This window comes from Alnus glutinosa, chromosome 14 (genome assembly GCF_958979055.1).
Source record: "Alnus glutinosa chromosome 14, dhAlnGlut1.1, whole genome shotgun sequence".
NCBI lineage: Eukaryota > Viridiplantae > Streptophyta > Magnoliopsida > Fagales > Betulaceae > Alnus > Alnus glutinosa.
The window spans coordinates 9,739,654-9,761,744 of record NC_084899.1 but is presented as its reverse complement, the minus strand read 5'-3'; the positions used below and the strand labels follow the sequence as shown (position 1 = coordinate 9,761,744).

The 22,091-nt window shown below is 35.9% G+C and overlaps 1 protein-coding gene across 1 annotated transcript; it reads left to right on the top strand.

Moving 5' to 3' along the window:
* Window positions 1-8,145: 8,145 nt before the first annotated feature.
* Window positions 8,146-12,499, top strand: LOC133857746 (protein PHOX1). The gene is made up of 3 exons (XM_062293081.1): window positions 8,146-10,844; window positions 10,926-11,166; window positions 12,163-12,499. Exons 1-2 carry the CDS (start codon window positions 8,918-8,920, stop codon window positions 11,096-11,098), a joined length of 2,100 nt encoding a protein of 699 aa, XP_062149065.1. The 5' UTR covers window positions 8,146-8,917; the 3' UTR covers window positions 11,099-11,166; window positions 12,163-12,499.
* The last annotated feature ends 9,592 nt before the right edge of the window (window positions 12,500-22,091 follow it).

Here is a 22,091-nt window from a genome sequence, read left to right as displayed (position 1 = left end):
GATCAAAACACAGGATTAGAAGAACAAAAAAGACTCCGAAATTAAGAAACCAAATGCGAGCCAATATCTTTCTATTGTAAAGAAATGAACCATTATCCAGTTTAATACAAGTGATTGAATTATACTTGCGCTTAACCACCATAGAATTGTGAAAGAACTTAGTGTTTAGATCCTGACAAGTTAACCAGAGTTCCCTAGACTTGAGTTTCCACAGTAGTTCTTCTTGGAGAGCAACCTGAATGCTCTCTTCTTTAGCATTGTACTTTGGTGAAGGAAGATCTTTTTGGACAGAATCCAAGGCAGCCAGAAAAGACTTGAGCTTAACATGAATATTATCGAAATGATTAAAATTCCAATCTTTCAGATCCAATTTGGTCAATTTCAAATTTTCTTTTAGGGATATAGTGGCCGAGCCAAAAACTGTTGAATCCCAAGCTTCAACAATAATAGCATAATTGGAATCATCATGAATCTTGAATGATTCAAACAAGAAAGATTGAGAATGGTGGATGTAGTTACCACAAGTATTAACCAAGATAGGATCATAAATATTAGCCAATGTAAATTATAAGTGCATTTTTGCCTTGTTTGGCAACCCTTTCCCCTCAAGTATGAGGGATTTTTTTTTTTTTTTTTTTTGAGTGATGGTAAAAAGTGATTGATGTGATATAAAGTAGAAAAATTTATATGGAAAAGTGAAAAAAATTTGTATTGTAGTGGTTTTTTTATTTAAGTAGTAATAAAAATGGTTGATATGATGTAAAAAGTGAAAAAAAAAAAAAAAAAAAAAAAAAATTCGAATGCTTTGAAGTTGATTTTTCTTTTTTTGGAGAGAAGTGAAAAAAAAAAAAAAAAAGAGAAGAGAGGGAAAGGGGGTTGCCAAACGGTGTGTCCTCGTGTACGACTTTCAATACTTTGTAGTGTATGCATTCTCACTCTGTGACAGTTTTGTATTTTGAAAATTTTAGAGTTGACAATAGAACCAAACAAAAACTTAATTAATAAAAAGAGAAGACTATTTTTTTTTTAAAAAAAAAATTATAATATAGAGATTTAAATAATATTATTTAATTAACTTTTAAATATAAGAAATAGTCTTATTTAAAATTATTGTTTTAAGCTTCAAACTTCATCAAGCCTAGTCGGTCTTGAGTATTTTTTGTGTAAAGTTATTTATTAATATTTTTGTTTTGAAAATTAAAATAAAAAAAATAAAACAAATATTTTAATGTCAAAGAGAAGTACTTTATGGTTGGTTTGGATACAGAGAAGAAAACTTATTCTTCTCTGAATCCAATTCTACCTTCAATGATGACTGGGACCCACGTACAGTGCGTGGGTCCCGCATTTACTTAATAAAATAATAATAATTTTTTTTTAATTTTTTTTTAAAAATAATAACTTTTTTTTTTTAAAAAAAAGGCAGGGTGGCTGCCAACCCAAAGGGGGTGGCGCACTGCCACCCCCGACACTTGGGGAAGGCCGCGCGGCCTTCCCCGACCACTGGGGTGGCCGCGCGGCCTCCCCCGACCTCGGGGGTGGCCGCGCGGCCACCTTTAAATCTAGGGGTTGGCCTCGCGCTACCCCCTGAGGTTGCCGGGGGTGGTAGCGCGCCTAGGGGTGGGCAAATTATCCGCCTACCGCCTACCGACCGCTTACCGAACCGAACCGAACCGCCATCGACCGCCTACCGACTTTAACCGACTAATTTCGATTCAGTAGTCGGTATAAAATTTTATTCCAAAAGCCGGATCGGCAGCCGAACTGAACCGAACCGCCTTTTAAGCGGCAGCCGAACCGAACCGAACCGAACCGCCTTTTAAGCGGGAACCGAACCGAACCGAACCGAACCGAATGCTATTCCGACCGATTAACCGAACCGATATAAAACGAAACGACGTCGTTTTAGTTAGAATGAAACGTATGATTTTTTTTTTCCTTTAAAAAAATCAAAACGACGTCGTTTCATTACCCACTTTAACCGAATGTTAACTGATTTAACCGAGTTAACCGACCGCCTATTAACCGCCTTACCGACTTAACCGACCGCCTATTAACCACTTAACCGACTTAACCGAAATAAATTCACCGACTACATTCCGACAAAAATCGGTTAACCGACCGAATTAACCGACTTAACCGCCTACCGAACCGACGCCCACCCCTAAGCGCGCCACCCCCAACCACTTGGGGAAGGCCGCGCGGCCTCCCCCGACCACTAGGGGTGGCCGCGCGGCCTCCCCCGACAACTGGGGGTGGCCGCGCGGCCACCTTTAAATCTAGGGGTTGGCCTCGCGCCACCCCCTGAGGTTGCCGGGGGTGGCAGCGCGCCACCCCCAACCACTTGGGGAAGGCCGCGCGGCCTCCCCCGACCACTGGGGGTGGCCGCGCGACCTCCCCCGACAATTGGGGGTGGCCGCCCGGCCTCCCCGACCACTGGGGGTGGCTGCGCGGCCATCCCCGACCACTGGGGGTGGCCGCGCGGCCACCCCTTGCTTCTATTTTTTTTTTTAATTTTAATTTTAATTTTAATTTTTTTTTCTTTTAAAAAGAAAAATTATTTATTTTTTAATTAAATAATTATTATTTAAATCATTATTTCACATAACTTTTCACAATACCAATCATTATACACAACTTTTCAAACTTCCAATCATTTCTTACCATTAAAAATAATATTTTCTAATCTAAAAATTCAACACCTAAACACAACTTTTTGCCTCGAAATTCGCAATTAGAATAAGAATTCAATTCTAATTCTAAAAATTCAATACCCAAACAAACCATTAGCTTCCCAAGAAGGCTGTTGTATGGTATGCACTTTTCACAGAAAACTTTATGTGCAACAAGCCACCCCAAATTAATTTGTCAGTATGTCCAGCTACGTCAAAAAGATTGCAAAATTTAAGTGCAAGCTATCGCAAGTAATAAAATTCTCAGTAAGACCTAGGTCGATTCACAGGGAATGGTAGACGCTTGAGTAAAATTTCTATTATCAAACAAAAAAAAATAAAAGTTGAATGTTATTTTTCCACTAAGAAGTGGAGCAATGAAGCGATTAAATTAACAAGTAAAATAGAGTTGTAAAAGGAATTTTGTTCCTTTGTGTTCAACCCATCTTCACATTTTGTCATTTATCTGACATGCATTTAAAACACTTTCTTGAAGACCCCCCCCCCCCTCCTCCCCAAAAAAAAAAAAAAAAAAAAGTGTACAAATTGTCTCCAAAAAGACTTGTTGTTTGCTCCCATGTGATGTATGAGATGTCTCATATGTTTCTTTTTTCTTTCTTTCTTTTCTTTTTTAACAAAAACAAAATTATTTGCATTAATATTCATTTAAGCTCAAGATTAGTAATTGAACAAAATTCCAAAATTAAACATAATATGCAAGAGTTGATACAAATTAGGAATGATAATGCTTACTTTAATTAAAAAAATAAATGTGCACACTAAGCTATTTTCATGTCCATTAGAGCTAATGGGCATACTACAAATATTTTTCCCTCCTCCTTGTTAAAGATCTCCATTGCTAGAGGCACATTCCATCACCCTGTGACTTCATCAATAAACTCCTTTACTCGTGCCTCCCTCTCTAATCTTTGAACAAGCAATTGTGTTGATACAGTTTCTGGTATGGTGACGTGTCGCCTAGTGATTCGCTACTGAGTTCTGATCTACAACCTCAATCCTGCAAAAGAACAAACAACTCGTCGGAGGTGCCGACTACGCCCACTCCGATGCCTAAGTCAGTTCAAATCAATTTTCTGAAGAGTGTTTTTAATCTCAAGAGCTCAGAGAATTCATGTACCTTCATACCTAGTGCGGTGGTCTTATTCATAGGCCGGTAGTTATAGTCTTATTAGAATCCTTGAAGCCCAGTTGGATTAGGAGTTTGAGTCCTATTCTGTTTGAACCCTGTCCTTACCTTCAAGGAATTCGAATGAGGCTGCAGAGTTCAAATTGGATTGTATTCATACCTTTTTAATTCCGTGTCATTATCTACCTTGTCCCATTAATTATGGAATGGAGGCTTATCCCCGATCTTCTGGGATACTGGCCTTGTCAAATTCTAAGACTACTGCGGTGCACTTCGACCAACCCCCGAGGTGATAATACCCGAGACATGTTCGCTCCAACTAGGAGATCTAGGGATATTGCCGCACCATAACAGGATTGTGGGAGATCCGAGATGTTCTTATGCCGAGATGATATTATCCGAGGTGTTATCACACCGAGGTGTTATTACTCCGAGGCAATCTTCTATTTCGGGTTGTAACTCAAACTTCCTGTATGGTCTTGTAGTTTCTGTTAAATCTCCGAGGTATAAATATCCGAGATATGTTCGCTCCGACTAGATTAGGAGATCTTGGGATATTTCATACCGTCACTGGGTTTGATAAGCCCGAGACATCATTATACCTAGACGATCTTCCTTTGCTGGGTCGTAACAAATGTCCGAGATGTAACTCTGAGATATAACACCGAGATGTTTCCATATTAGAATCTACGTGTCTTCGGGGTTAATTTTATCCCCAACAAATTGCATAGCAAAAGAAAGCAAATTTGGAAGCCATTTATCCTCCCAAATTTTTATTTTGGATCCATCACCCACACGCCATACCAGCCCTGCCTTCTAGAGATCCTTTGCCTGCCAAATACTTCTCCAAGCATAAGATGGCCTATTTCTCAAGATTGATTCCAGAAAATTCTCCTATGGGTTATAATTCTCTTTAATTATCTGTGTCACTAGAGAGTCTAGCTGTCGGACCAAACGCCACTCTTGCTTAGCCAAAAGAGCTTCATTAAAACATTTCAGTTCTCTAAAGGCCATGCCACCCATAGATTTTGAACGCCCCAACTTCTCCCGACTCATTCAAGCAATTTTTGATTTATTTTCCTTTCATCCCCACCAAAATCAGAGTATCAAATAATTAATTTCCTGACACAAAGCTTTAGGAAACATAAAAACACTCATATTATAAGTTGGGAAAGCTTGGATTACTGCCTTGATAGGTATCTCTTTTCCTGCTTGCGATAGGAATTTCTCATTCCATTCATTGATTCATTCCCATATTCACTCTTTTATCCCCTTGAATGCATGAATTTTTTACTTCCCCACTATAGCCGACATACCTAAATATTTTTCATGGTTTGTAGATGCCTGTACTCCTGCTTGAGTAAGAATATATTCCTTTACTTCCCTTTTGGTATGCTTGCTGAAAAAAATAGACGTCTTCTCCATATTTAGCTTTCATCGTGATGCTTTATCATAAATTGCTAACAACTTCTAAATTTTTCTCCATTCCACACCATTTGCTTTGCAAAAGAACATGCTATCGTTCGCAAAAAAATAGGTGGCTAAGTGTTGTTCCCCCTCTTGTCAGAGAGACCAGCTGACAACAACCTTTTTTCTTTTACTTTTTGGATTACAGAGCTCAAACCTTCATCACATAAAATAAAAAGGTAGGGAGATATGGGATCACCTTGCCTCTTGTTAAAATGATTTTTTCCGTGAGGTTGATCATTGATAAGCACAGAATAGCTAACAATTTTTATACAAGCTATAATTAATCCCACCCACCGCTCTGCAAATCCCATTCTCTTCATTATTGCTGCCAGGAAGTTCCATTCAACTCTGTCATATGCTTTACTCATATCGATCTTGAGCGCCATATAAGTATTCTTCCTCTTCATACGAATTAGTGTGAATATACAGTACTACAATGACACACAACAAGGCTTAATGAATACTATTTTTCAGTTAATCATGGAGTATTGCGAATTTGTTGAAAAATTCAAGTGAATATTAAATAAGGCTAGCTAAGTTACACACACACACAAAAAAACAAAAACAAAAAAAACAAAAAAAACAAAAAAACAAAAAAAGCAAAAACAAAGAAGAAGAAAGAAGAAGAAAAAAAAAAAGAGAAAAAGAAAAGTGCTAACCAACTAAAGGATGCATATAGATAATTGTGTGTTGGGTTGTAATTTAGCTAAGTATTGAAATTTTAAACATGATTTATTTAATTTTATTTCAAACACGAGTCGAACTTGAACTTATTACCAACCTAGATAATTTGTTCAAACTCAATTAATTTATTTTTCGAGCGAACTCAAACTTGTTCATAAGTTGTTCAATTAGCTTATTCATTCTTTATATAAAGTAAATATTATCATTATTTATGTTTCATAATTCCATATTGTAACGGCCCACTCTCAATGACACAATACTGTCCGCTTTTGGTTTCCTCGAACCAAACTTTTCAGGAAGTCACCCATCACGGTACTACTCTCGCAAAAGCACGCTTAACTACGGATTTCTAATAAGTTCATAGTCATCATGACTTTAAAACACGTTATGTCATGAATGATGCGTTGATACATATAAGTACATCCTCATTCCCAAGCGATGTGGGACATCACAATCGCTTCCTCTTGGGACCTAGTGTCCCAGCTGACAACCCTCATGGGATCACCCAATTCTTGGTGTTCCAACAAGTGCCTGCTGGCGACTCTCATGGGCTTCTGCACGCTCCCCCATCTCAAACTGGGCAATGACTCTGATATCATTTGTAATGACCCACTCTCAATGACATAATATTGTTCGCTTTCGGCTTCCTCGAACTAGACTTCCCAGGAGGTCACTCATCCTGGTACTATTCTGGTAGAAGCACGTTTAACTGCGGAGTTCTGATAGGTTCATGGTCATCACAACTTTAAAACGCGTTGTGTTATGAAGGATGCGTTGATACATATAAGCACATCCTCATTCCCAGGTGATGTGGGACATCACACATACTAATCATTATTTATGTAATTTTTGTTAAAATTTTATTATTTGAGTTAAGTAGATAACTTATTACTCTTTTTTTTTTTTTTTGTCGCAAAATGAGCTATCTATATTATATTTTATAACTTTACCAATAGCTTAAGTAGTTCAATAAGTAAATTATATGTATGTTTTATATTGTGTGTGTGTGTGTGTGTATATATATATACATGCATATTTTTATAAAGACTTACAATCACAGTAATTCAAGTTTCAAGTTATATTTATTACATTAGGAATATAATTTCCTTTATTTTTTTAAATACTTAAGATGTTCTTATTACAATGTTAAAATGATATTATAAAAATAAATTTATATAAGTTTTTAAATGTTTTTTTTTAATAAATGATACTAAATTTTTATTCAAGTTTAATTCATTTAACAAACGAATTGAATTCAAGTCAAGTATATTTGAATTAGTTCAAATTACTTATTAACGGTTTAGTTCATTTACGATGAACAAAGATTTTCTTCATTTCAAGACACATGGAGAGAAATTATTTCGTGATCAAATTTAGTTTTAGGGGTAATTACCTTTTCCCTCCATGAACTACCAAAAAATGCGCGATGCCCCCATGAACTACCAACTCGACCAAAATAGAGCATTCAACTACCAAAGATAACCATTTTCCCCCATTCCGTCAGTCACACGCCATTTTACCCTCATTTTCTTCCTCTTTTTCCCCTATGAACTACCACCATCTTCCTCTTTTCCCCCATGAACTACCATCATCTTCCAACATGCCCCCATATAAAACGGCACATGACCCGTTGACCGTTTGTTTTAACCCTTTGACTGACGGAAGGGAGGAAAATAATTGTCTTTGGTAGTTGAATGCTCTATTTTGGTCGAATTGGTAGTTCATGGGGGCATTGCGCATTTTTTGATAGTTCATAGGGGAAAAAGGTAATTACCCCTTAGTTTTATATATCTAACAGTATGTATGATACCACATAATTTAATTTTTTAAAATAAGATAACAACATATACACAACTAAATAATAAATACAATAAAACAAAATCTTAACCATGTAACGGCTCTTACCAAAAGGATACTTTTCCCATTTACTATCCTAGCTGCGTCCGTAATAATTTAATTTAACTGCTGTTTTTTGCATTCCATAAAACTTCCCAAGAAACTTGGAATTCACGAAAATGCAAGGCCCACTGTATTTCCTTTATCCAAGCTGAAAATAAAATGAAAATACATCACAATGTTAAAATAAAATAAAAATAAATAAAAAAAAGTCAGAGTTTTGCGGTGCTAGATTTTCGTAGCATTTATGTCAAGCTTGTGAATTTCTTACACATTACAAAAGAGCCAATGAACATTGGTCGGTTTTCCTTCCATTTCTCACATATCCCATTTTCCCACAAACTTTCTCCTAGTTTCTTGCCAGAAGTTTCCCGAAAAGTTTGAAGCTTCTTCAGAAGAATTCATTTCCCAGATAAGTCTTTCTCACCAGATTCTATTATTCTTTTAGAATAAATAAAAAGAAGCTAGAATTCTGGTTTGGAAAAGGGGTATTTCTGAGCTAAATTTAGGTGGTGTTGTATCTCTCTGAATTGGGATTTGTTAATTCTGGTGTGTTCATTTCATTTCTGTGATTAAAAAAATAAATAAATAAAATAAAAAGAGAACAAACCCATTTGAGCCTGAAAAGAAAGACTCCCAGTTTTGAACTTCTTTTGTAGCAGTCGATACGCCCAATTGGAGGTTCTGTATGGAATTCGGCTCTGGGTTTTGATGGGTTATGTTGTATAAGACATTGGTTTTGACATTCTTATTTGTAATCAATTATAGAATTGTATTTTGAGGATCTGATTTTTTCAAGTTAATCTTGATGTACTTTCCACAATTCTTTTTTCACTTGGTGGAGGTTCTATGTAGAATTGGCGGTTGGATTTTGATTGGTTATCTTTTGTAAAAACTTGGTTTCAATACGTAGGTAGTCTTTGATTTCCGTGTGTTATTTGGATTGGACTCCTATTGTTCTAGTTTCGAGTAAAATAATATAGTTTTTTTTTTTTTTGCCCGTTTCTCCTGGGTTGGAGCTTTTATACTCAAGATTGTTGGATTTGCAATGGGGAAGCAAAGGGGAAAAGAAAAGAAACAGGCAGGAGAAACATCATCTGATGCTAATCCAAAGCAAAGCAAAATTGGGGAGAATAGTCCAAAATGCTATGATAAGGATACAGCTGTTTTCATTTCTACGTCTCAAGGATTGAAAGAGGAGGGAAACAAGTTGTTTCAGAAGAGGGACCATGAAGGAGCTATGTTGAAATATGAGAAAGCCCTCAAATTGCTTCCTAGAAATCATATAGATGTATCCTATCTTCGGAGCAACATGGCTGCTTGCTATATGCAGATGGGTGTGAATGAGTACCCTAGGGCAATCCACGAGTGCAATTTGGCTCTTGAAGTCACACCTAAGTACAATAAAGCACTGTTGAAGAGGGCAAGGTGTTATGAGGCTTTGAACAGGCTAGATTTGGCTTTAAGAGATGTTAGTACTGTATTGAACATAGAGCCCAATAATCCCATGGCATCAGAGATTGAACAAAGGGTAAAGCAGGCACTTGAGAAGAAAGGATTAAAGGTAAATGATATGGTAATTGAGTTACCTTCAGATTATGTTGAAACCCCATCTGCTTCACGTCAATCAAAATTAGTGAAAGTGAAGACACGGAAGAAGAAGACCAACAAAGTGGAGGAGAAGAAGGCTGAGGTTAAGGTGGTTGTGGAAGAGAAAATTAGTAGGATAAAGGAAGAAATGCCTATGAAAACTGTGAAATTGGTGTTTGGGGAAGACATAAGGTGGGCTCAATTGCCAGTTAATTGCAGCCTCCTTCAACTTAGGGAGGTTGTCCTTGATCGGTTTTCAAGCTCGAGAGCAGTTTTTATAAAATACAGGGACCAAGAAGATGATTTGGTTACAATTACTACTAATGAAGAACTAAGGTGGGCTGAAGCATCAGCAGAAATGCAGGGTTCTTTCCGGTTGTACATAGTTGAAGTTAATCCTAAGCAGGATCCATTTTTGGAGAGACTAAATAAGACTGGAGTGAAGAATCTTAATGTTAAACATAGTAATATAGTTGTGAATGGTGATGTAGTAAAAAGCAAGGAATTAAAGGTATCATCTTGCATTGAAGACTGGATAATCCTATTTTCTCATCTGTTCAAGAACCATGTTGGATTTGAATCTGACAAATACTTGGATCTTCATGAAGTTGGAATGAAGCTCTATTCTGAGGCTATGGAGGAGGCATTTACAAGTGAAGAAGCACAAGACCTTTTCAATATAGCAGGAGAGAAGTTCCAAGAGATGGCAGCTTTAGCATTGTTCAATTGGGGAAATGTTCACATGTCGAGGGCAAGGAAGAGGGTGTATTTCACGGAAGATGCTTCAAAAGAATATATACTTGAACAGATCAAAGATGCATATGATTGGGCACAAAAAGAATACATAAAAGCAGGAATGAGATATGAAGAAGCATTGAAAATCAAACAAGATTTCTATGAAGGCTTTCTAGCTCTAGCGCGGCAGCAATTTGAGCTAGCAAAACTTTCTTGGCATTATGCAATTAGCTGCAATGTTGATTTGGAAACATGGCCTTCTACAGAAGTTCTACAACTATATAACAACGCTGAGGACAACATGGAGAAAGGAACGCAGCTTTGGGAGGAATTAGAAGAGCAATGCCGAAGTGAACTTTCCAAACCTAAGAATGCTAAAACGCAGTTGCGGAAGATGGGGTTGGAAGGATTGTTTAAAGATATATCACCACATGAAGCTGTGGAGCAATCTGTAAACGTGAGGTCTCTGATAAGCATCTTATGGGGCACTATCCTTTATGAGCGATCAATTGTGGAATTCAAATTAGAACTAGTGGAATGGCACGAGTGTTTGGAAGTTGCTGTTGAGAAGTTTGAACTTGCTGGAGCTTCTCCAACGGATATAGCTGTCATGGTGAAGAACCATTGTTCAAACAATAATGCACTGAAAGGTAATACATATATGCTAATTTGAAATTCTGCTTTGGAAATTAACCATTGTAAGTAGCTTAGAAATTATCTACTCATGACAGGTCTTGGGTTCAAAATTGATGAAATAGTACAGGCATGGAATGAGATGTATGAAGCTAAAAAGTGGCAGAGTGAAATTCCATCATTTCGGCTGGAACCATTTTTTCGACGACGAGTTTCAAAAATTTATCATGCTTGGAGCACGCATGAGTTCCATTTGTTCAATAGGTTATAGAGTGTTAACTGTGGAAAGACTCACTTTTACTTCTCCATGATCTGGAATATGTAAGATACCATACTGAGGTACGTGATGATCATACTAACACCATTATCTTAATTTAAATTAAAAATTTGAATGTATTATGAGATCTCTGCTGATTGTATGATGCGAAAAGTTGCACAATTTGATTTTTTTACTAGCTATGCACCATTATAAAAAACTAAAACCCATAATTATGTCATGCACAAAATTCTCATAGCATTGGCCATATGTTTTGTCACAATAAAAATGTCTCACCATGAAATTATAATATATTGTTTTTGAGTTATAGTTCCTTTCTCCTTCTTCTTCCTTCTTTCATGGCTCTATGTTATTTTCTCTTAGTGGAGCAATTCAAATACTGAAAAACTGAGAATCATGTGCTCACGTGCAATAATATTAATGCACATGTGCGTAGAAAAAAGCATTTAATTCTGAGGCACAATGAATAGATGGTCAGTATTGATCCCTCAATTCATGTGGTTGTCTAAATGAAACATGTCAGAGCCTAAAATCACAAAAAGTTTTCTTGCCTTTCTTCAAGCTTCATATATGAAGTTCTAGAATCTCTATGATTCACTTCAATCATAATATTTTAACTGTTGGGATAAATATACTTTAGCCCCTGAACTTACAACTATTTTTCTACTAATTAATAATTACAAAGGGTAATATTGGTTTTTCAATAGTCAAAATAAGAGTATTTTCGAAAAATTTTGGTTAAATTTGATTTTCTGTCCAACATAACGGTCAATACTGATGGATGGGGTTAAGTTGCAACAAAGTGATAGAACTGGGGCTAAATTAAATAAATAAATAAATAAAAATGATTGTTAGTTTAAGGAGACGAGTATATTTATCCCTTAAATGTTTATCTCATTCCCGTGAATTATCCTAAAGCATCTATTGGAGAGCTCATTTAGTTACATTATCTTTAATTACTGTTTTTGTTTTCTTTCTTAACTGCTTTTTATCATGTAATGAAATTCAATATTATCATCAATTACTTGGGGTGTAATCTCTGTTAATTTGTCCTGCAGGCTCCCTGTTACTTTAAGGTTCAAGCTATAGGAGACGAGTTCTAACATCTTAACACAATGGGGACAAGATGGGGGGATGCAGGGATTTGCATTTTAGTTAGTTTCTATCTTCACCTCACTGCCCCCGCTTCTTTTATAGTTTCTTACACTTAGTAAATTGTTTGTATTTGTAATTTAATTCGTTTGCCTCATGATTTTGTAATTTTTTTATTTTTTTTGCTGAGAGTTCCACATTTGTAATTTATTTTTTATTTTTTATTAGTATTTTTAGGTTTCTTGGATTTATTCGAATGGACTTTGTTACTTTTAATAAAACTTTTCAAAGTTTAATTGCAAACTCATCGCTGCTTAAGTCATAATTTTAAGAGTGATTTTATTATTTAGCATTTTATATTGTTTTATACATGTTTAAAATCATGGGTTGTTTGGGTGTCATACCCAATTCAACTTTTTTCTCCATTTCCAAAAAAAAAAAAAAAAAAAAACTTTTTTTTCTCTTTTTTCCAGAATTCATGTTTGGCTCCAATTCATCTTCTTTCCAACCCAAATCAAACTTTTTTAACCCAATTAAACATTTTTTTTTTAAAAAAAAAATGAAAACCCGAAATTTTTTTTTCCTTTACAATTTTTTTTTTTAAAAAAATATATTTATTTTCAATATATTCAATTTTATTCATCTTTCCAAACATAATTTTTACACTTTTTTTTTTTTTTTCATGGTACTCATAATTTTGAGTAAAGTTAAAAAGACTACATTATGGCAAAACCATCATCAATGCTTTGGCAGGCGAGCTTTTATGGTTTATGGGAGTACTTAGTAAAGGAAGAATGACCGTATGTAACATGGGGGAATAGTATAATACACTTAAAAGGATGACCCTTCTGCCAATTAATTTATTGATTTATCTAAAAACTTAAGTTAATAAAAAAAGATGAATTTATCTTAAAATATTTAATTGAAATAAAAGATAAATAACAGAAATAAAATTCAAACTCATGACATTTTCTCTAATATCATATTAAATTATTATTTATTTAAAAAAATTTAAACTAATAAATTTAATTATTTAATTAATACTTAAACCTTTCTCATCGCCTGTGAATAGTACTTTAACACTCCCAAGTTGTCGATGGGGTCATGACTTTTGCATGATTGCATACTGTGAGCCTTAGGGGACTTTTTTTTTTTTTTAAAAAAAAAAAAAAAAAAAAAAAATTAAGTGAAAAGAGGTCCTCTGCAAAGGCCTTCCCCGTTTGGAGTCCTCCTATTGGCTCTCATTTTTCGACGTCCTCAAAAAGAAACTTCTCAAACTATCGTGGTACCATGTGTAATGTCTCAAACTTTTAATTGAAGTAATATCTTTTTTAAACTATAAAGAAATAGCAATTACTCTTTATTCAGTAAAAGATAAAAGTGTCTTAATTTTTTTTTTTTTTAAAAAGACAAAAGTATTCTTATAATTTTTTTTTTTTTTTTAAAAAAGCAACTAACGGTGGATGTGGGTCTTGTATGAGGACCCACCATTTTATTAAAAAAAAAAATTTTATTTTTATTTTATTTTTATTAAAGATATTTTATCGTTTTTAGAACGGAAGGGAGGGAGGACATTGCCATTTTTTATATATAATTTGGGGGAGGGGGAAACATTGTTTCAATTGATAATTTGGGGATAATTGCAAATTGCCTGATAGTTTGAAAGAGGTATCTCTAATTTTCCAAAATATAAATTTGAAGACCTACTACTTTCCACATCACTCATCATCGAATGCCACTCATTTCTAACATTAAACACTTCATTTGAATATATAAATAGAGTGATGTGAGGGATGCTATACCTTTTATTACAAATTTATTTATAAATTGACATGACAGTCTATAATTGGTAAAATGATTCAACAAAAAATCTGACTTCTTAACTAAATTAATTAGCGTTGAATTATCAACCACATATACTCTTAATAATTTCACCAATCGTAGGCTGTCACATCAGTTTGTAAGGAAATCGTAGTAAAAGTTGTAGTACCTCAAGGTTTTGCAAAAGAGTAATGCTACACAAACTCTCACTTCCAAATTTCCAAACATGGCTTTTAAAATCACAATTTGATCAAAATTCAATAGTGATATATCTAAAATTCAATGGTGATTTTAAAAAAGCCACGTCATAGAGTATGAGAGTGAGAGTAGAAGTGTGTGTAGCGTTTCTCTCTGCAAAAATGCATGTAATTCTCTCATACATTTTTAATTCTCACATGCACTTTTAATAGAGCATGTAATTCTAACATACATTTTAGACACATGCCATCTTAATAAAATGGGTTGGAGGAATTTTCTCCAATCCAGTTTAGAGAAAAACTTTGTACTTTCCTCTATCACTCACAACACATGCAAAAACTTTCTTTGTAAGAAACTAACCAACTAAAAATTTATGACCTTATGCTTTAGGATAGGTCATCACCTAGAGTGTTTTTTTTTTTTTTTTTTTTTTTTAATTTTTTTTTTATTTTGTTTTTGTTTTTTCCATTGTTTTTGACCCTTCACAGGTTAGTCCTAACATTGATCTGCTTTGGTACCACCTATGCCACACCCTCAACTCCTAACCACAATTTAGGGCTACAACATAACCACTAAATCAAAGAAATAAAATATGACAATGGAAGCATAGGATATAGGGCAAACAGCAGAAATACAAAGGAAAAAATATTCATTTCAAAGTAAAAGCCAAAGTTCCTTATATCACTACTAACCACAACAATTTACAAAAGGCTATAGGCCACAAATTCAAAGACCATACAAAACATCAAGGGGTGAACCATAACGCCACCTCAACAGTATATACGCAACATAAATTTGTGTGTGTGCGCGTGCGTGTGTTTGTAGATATATATTGAAAGTATAACATTCACAAAGTAAACTAGAGCTCTGAGCAAAAAGTGTGTGTGTAGATATATATTGAAAGTATAACATGCACAAAGTGCACCAAAGCTCTTAGCAAAAACATCCATTCCTGTATCTATAACTATTTACATCATATGTTCAAAATATACCCCGTTCTAAATTATGATTAAGAACGCCTTAACAAAAAAATTAAGAGATAAGTTGTAGCGCCCCTAAATTATTTAATTATAAATAATCTATAACGACCCGGCTCATATATATATATATATATATTAGAGATCATAATGTCACAGTGAAATAACTTTTATAACATTTAAACCTCAGACACATAATACACAGATTTAATTAACATCAGACATCTACATTAATAAAAGTTTACATTGTAATTTACAACTCAAAATACACCTGCTAAAGATATGTGCCACGAGCGGCACAATACAAAATACTTTATAACTGTTTAGCTACAACAAACATAATGGGTAGACTAGCTCAACGAGTCAACAAACCTAAGGCAGCTAGTTGCTTCCATAACAACATAAGTACATAGCTACTCGGTCATCCTCTTCATTTTCATCACCCGTAACCACAATATCTATGCGATTGTAGGGTTACCACAATAACATAGGTGAACATGTGAGTCCATTGTCTCAGTAAATATAATAGACACTTGTTTTGTCAATGAGCCATTTTTATATTATATATATTTCAAAGAGTTTATAACATTGGCTACAACAGGTTTTTCTCAATTAAATGTAAAGTTTATCACATAAATCTGTAACCCATGAAAAAAAACACTGTAGAGCATTTCAAAATATAGAAATATTTCTTAATTTGTCTTTGTTCATCCATTACATCATATAACTCAACTACACACATATACATTCATTTCACACCCCGTGAGTGAAACACATACATGTAAGCAAGAAGCTATTCAGAAACATCAATCTCAATCTCAATCTCATAAATACATTTATCAAATCATCAATGCAAATTTATGAATGTCCCTACTATGCACTGCTTCTCATTCATTATCTTTTTACATCCTCTCTATGTTGACTATGGGCTTTTCCGTCATGCATCCATCTATATGGGTCTCTTGCAATTGGTTCTCCCGTTCACACTCATCAAATCTTGTCTCCTCCCTTGGCCCTCTTTAATCAGGTGATTGTGGTTTGAAGGATCGAAAAATGTGGGTTTTGAGCTTAGGATTTCGATATCAACTTTCATTCACTCCCCACTTGAATTGAAAGTCATTTCACTCTCACCAAGAACTTTCTTCTTTGTCGATCAGCACTAAGGGTATCACCTGTAATGCTCGAAAAATTACTTAACAGGTAATAATTTCATGGTTCACCTCCCAATCTCATTTCACAAAGGATAAGACTAAGGGATTTCACACTCTCCAAAGAGAGCGTGCAGCGGAAGTAGGGGCATACAAGTAGAGTGGTTATTAACTGGAAATAACCTGTAACCGCTAATAATAGCCAACAACCGCTAACAAGAAAACTGAAAGATTAGAAATAACCGCAACCGGATAATCGGGTACCCGGTTGTGGTTACCGGTTATAGCATTTTAGAAAATCGGTTAATAATAAGGTAAATGGTAATTGGTTTTTATTTTATATATATATATTACAAATGGCAATCATATTAAGGTGTGTTTCCTGTTATTTAGTCCAAATGTTCATATTAATAATCTATCTGCCTGATATATTTATTTACAGTTACAGTTAATGACTTATTGGTTCATTATAGTGCTCCATATCCAAAAAAAAATTATTTGTATGTTTTTTCCCCTTCTCTTCCATTTAAACAATTTCGTTTATGTTGGATGAATAATGGTCTAGGTCACCTTTATTGCGATAGAATTCATGCTTGCATATAATGCCTTTTTGCATAAATGATTCCAAGGGTTGGATGATGTGATTTCATTACGGCTACACTATGTGATTAATCCTCCTCTAAATTCCAGAATTTTCCTACATATTTGATGATGTTGAGCACTGGCATTCCCCCATTTAAAGGGAGAACCACTGGGCTACAAAGCCACTAGCATGTGACTAAGCTTGTGTCTTGATATGATGTCTTTAAACTTTAAACTCACCCTTGGATCACTTTGGCTTGGCCATTTTTTTAACTAAATGATTTAGCCATGCATCTGTGGTGCTCTATGATGATAGTAGTATTTACTATTTAGTATTTAGCATTGAATACTGAATGGCCAAATATTGGATTAAAAAAAAAATTGAAAAGATTCAACAATATATGAAAACCGGTTATCCGGTTAATAACCGGATAACCGGTGGTTGGTAAAATCTGCAACTAGACCGGTTGTGGTTGCGGTTATTGAAATGGGAATAACCGAGTATCCTGGTTGCGGTTATGACCAATTAACCGCAACCACAACTGATTGTACACCCCTAAGCGGAAGACTTGTCATTTTGTCATACAAAGATAGTTAATAATTATACCCACAATAATCAAATGATCATAGCAAATATAAAGCATCATAACGTAGATAATATCAAATGTTTCAACAATATCGCTAAATGTTATGGTCAAGGATTAGTCATCAAAACATAATAGGAAATATTACAAACCCAAGTCGAGAAGTCAATTAATTAATAAACATCAAAGGTCTACACTTAAGAAGGTAAAGTAGGGGAATTATCTCGGTCATGTCATGACGCATATCATTGTCACTGTTCCACGTCTCCTTCAGCCACTCAAGGTCTATCTCTTTAAAGATCATCATGACTATGTCCTCCAAAAGAACAATATCGCCTCGAGGAATCCATCATCTAACTAAGTAGCTATAAAACAACACGTTTTTTACACGTTGAAATGATACAAGTGTAAGTCCACAGACTTAGTGAGTATAAATACATAAGGAGAAACATGTTATCATATAGTGAACTCAATTGTTTATAAAATGGTTCATAGTAAAAATGTAAAGTTGCAATCCATCATTTTACGAGAATATCATGAATTCAATATAGATATAATGCATGTCATTAGAAGTGAATCATATCATAGTTTAACTTCATATGGTTTATCTAACCCCTTCTTGGTAAGGTTGATGCTATCCCGAGAGATCTATAGTGCAATATATGTGCCTTGGAAAATTGCCGCATCACGTCATTTACTAGCAGCCCAACCGAGAACGACCTTGGGTGGCCCATACTACAAGCAAAGTTGTCCTGTTAACCACATTTGTAAAAATGGTGCATGGGTCAAAACTAACCATTGGATTCAAGGTCAAATATCAAGTAAATCTCTTTGACCATAGGACCAACTTGTATAATAATAGCCCATGATCGTTATCCTATTACACGATGTACCATGTCATACGATCAATTATCCATTGTCTTTTACATGCATGCATGTACAAACTTCATATATTTTATCATTTTATTATTCATTACTTATTTCCAAAAATAGATTTCACATCATTCTAAATTATATTTCATGTGATTTGTAAACATGCATGTTTAATATATAAAATAATCATGTCATGAAGAAATTAAAACAACAAGTATTTGTGTGAGTTTTACTCACTTGGGTTGTATGGCTCCTCCAAACAAACTCCAAAAGACTCCTCAACCTCAAAATTTGTGAAAAGACCTCACATCAATCCTTGATCTATACGAAAATCCCCTTACGTCTATACTAGGGGAAAAATGGTCGTTCTAGCTGGTCGTCGAACGTTCAGTTATCGTATCAATTGTTCACGGACAATCATTTGACAACCCTAACGAACGTTGGTAAAACTGGCAGAAGCTCTATTTCAAAAAAGGTCCTAACTATTCTTAATCTAACATATTCTAGGGCCTTTTATAATTTTCAACACTATCCTAGAACACCTTCATGCATAACAAAATACGTTAAACAACATTAAATGGTTAACCCATTGTTAATCTTGTTTTAAAACCTTAACGCAACCTAATGGGTCTTTATTAAGCTCTCTAAGAGGTTTATTTACACCAATCCATCATGACTACAATGCCTTATCCTCAAATATAAAATACTCATAAAATATCCAACATACAAGTAAGATGATCAACCCAGATGTTCAAAACCAACTTAGATACTACGCTACATAAATGAGACTAAACAACACCTAGACAACAAGATGATAGTCTAAAAATACTACTAAAAACAAGGTTAGGCTAAGAAAGTTACTTTCTTTGAAGAATAAATACCTTCTCTTTCCAACCTCTCTCTCTCTCTCTCTCTCTCTCTCTCGGATTTTTAGAACTAAAGGAAAAAGAAAATAGGGGCCCAAGGTTCGTACGGTTCAATTTATAGGAGATTTAGGGTGACTAGTAGGGTTGAGGCGTCCAACTTTGAAATAAAAATCCTATTGCAGCCTTCAAAAGTTCGAATCCAACTTTGATCATTCACTAGCGATTGTTCGAATCCAACTTAAAACATTCACTAAAGATCGTTTGAATCCTACTTCAAACGTATACTAACGATTCAATCTCTTGAAACCAAAACCCAATATATAACCACTAACAAAAGTATACTTATACTTAATTAAAGATCGGGATATTACATTACCCCTCCAGCTTCTTGTTGGAAGCCTGAAATCCCACCCACCAAGAACTTTCTTCCATGTCAGTTGAAAATTATTAGGCTTCTAAATTTAACAAGTGTGTGTGAACAGTGTGCAACAAAATATTAAATGCGGAAATTAAAGGAGACAAATATTTTGTTGACGAAGTGGAAACTCAATTAATGCTCCGTTTGTTTCGACGTAAAATGGTTTCCATCGTAAAATGGTTTCAGGGAAGTCATTTTTCTGGAAAATATTTTTCGCCGAAAGCATTTTTCGGTGTTTGGCGCGTACAGGAAATTACAAATATTTTTCATATTTTTAATCAATCATTTTAACCTATAAAAATTAATATAAAATAATATAAAAATCATTGATGACGAGATTCGGTCATTGACCAACAAGATCTAACCATTTTTATCTGATTCCGGCTAATATAGCCAGAATTCGAGATAAAGGCCGGAATCCAGACAGTTTCGTCGGAATCTGGGATAGCCGAATTTTGGCGAAAGTGGCCGGATTCCGGCAGTTTTGCCGGAATCTGGCACAAACGGCCGGATTCCGGCCATCTGGCCTGATCTGGCCAAAGAGGCCGGATCCCGGCAGGCTGCCCAGATCTGGCCAGATCCGTCCGGCCAGTCGGCCGTTCTGGCCAGATCCGGCCTCTCTGGCCAAGGCCGGCCGGGATCCGGCCAGATTGGTCGCCGGAATCTGGACTGATCGGATTCTGGCGAAGGTGGCCGGATTCCGTCGCCAGATTCCGGCAACATTATCTGGATGTTGTCGGATTCCGATACCGGCAATATTTCGATGGTGGTCGACTGTTTGAACGTGAAGGTCGACTGTGTTGTTTAAAATAGATCGACCGCGTCTGGAGTCTTCGGAAAACGATTTACGCTTTTTAAAAGCGTAAATCATTTTTCGAAATTTACTAAGCATTTTTGGTCAAACATAAATCATTTTTCGGTTGACAATTATTTTCGCCCCCACCAAACACCGAAAAATGCCGAAATCATTTTCCAGAAATCATTTTACGCCAAAACAAACGGAGCATAAGAGAAAAACCACTCCGGGGCAGCCAAACCCAGGATATCCACTATTCAGAAGACAAAGCTAGTTACAAAGTAGTAGCACTCACATACCCCTGATGCAGTGGTCTTACTTTGAACTCTAACGTGTAACCCAACATGAACGCATCCCAACCAGGTCTCCTACCTGAATGGGTCTTCAATGGAATCCTTTACCTTAGGGTCAACCCCTAAGATAGACTTCAAGTTAAGCGCAGCAACAATACACACAACAACGGCTTCAGAGAGATCAACTCAACTCAATAACCTCACAAAATAACTCTCTAAGCATTAGTGGAATTCAATACCGAATTCTTACAATTCTCAAGCACAGGGGCCTCTATTTATAGGCTAAGGACTCAAATGAGCGTTTGGCTTGATAAAGCTGGGCCCCGTCTGGATGGTGGTCATAAGACGTTCGGACGGACAACTATGCGACCAAAATTCTGAGAATTTCACTGAAAATCTTTCTTGTTTGAGAGCCGCGTCCGGACGGTGTTGCCTTGTCGTCCGGACGGTCGCACGTCCGCTGCAAGTAATTTCCTTATAAACGCTTCGCGCGTCTGAACCAAGAGGATGGGCGTCCGGAATGTCAATCTAATGCACGCAATTTCCATATCTGTCATATATGCGTCCGGACCATGGTAGACTGGTGTTCGGACGGTTGAGCTTGAATTGCGAACTTGCCTTAAGGAGTAGTGCGTCCGGACGGGAATCCACGTCGTCCGGACGGTTGCGGCAATCTTCCCATATTTGATTTTGGAAAGAAAATCTGAAGCTTGGTCGAACACTGAGCGTCGTCCGGACTGGCTGCTGAAACGTCCGGACGTATGCAAGCTGGAGCAGTTCGAAGCTTCTCGACACAGAGGAAGGTCCGGACGGGAATCCACGTCATCCGGACGGATGATGCTTTAGTTTGATGTGCGTCCGGATGGTATGTCACGTCGTCTGGACGGTTGATGCATTGGACAGCTGGGCGTCCGGACGGCTGGCAGAAAATCGAATTTTCTGACATGCAAATTGTGCAGAATCTTTTGGAATACTTCTGAATAGCGGAATCCCTGATAAAAAGCATCTTTACAAAGAAGTGATTTTGTCCAACATAATGTGGCCAATTACAAACTAACAAACTCCCCCTTTGGCCATTCTGGGACAAAAATCACTTGACCGGTTAAAAATACAATCCCGGTCCAAATAAAAAATTACTCCCCCTTTTTGTCACAAAGGGACAAAGGGTGAAATAGAGTAATAAGAAAACACACAAAAATTACTCCCCCTAAGTGTCTCAGAAGGACAAGGATAAACAGAGTAATAATATCCATAGACAAAAACGTTCTAAAATCCAAAACAATAGGAAACTAGAGACGAGTTTGCAAATGGCCCAAAAGAGAGGACCAGAAATCCTCCA

Bases quoted from the DNA above. Each gene is read 5' to 3' on its own strand.
- LOC133857746 (XM_062293081.1), top strand. From the start codon at position 8,918: ATGGGGAAGCAAAGGGGAAAAGAAAAGAAACAGGCAGGAGAAACATCA. The intron at 10,845-10,925 runs GTAATACATATA...TACTCATGACAG, and splicing joins AAACAATAATGCACTGAAAG to GTCTTGGGTTCAAAATTGAT.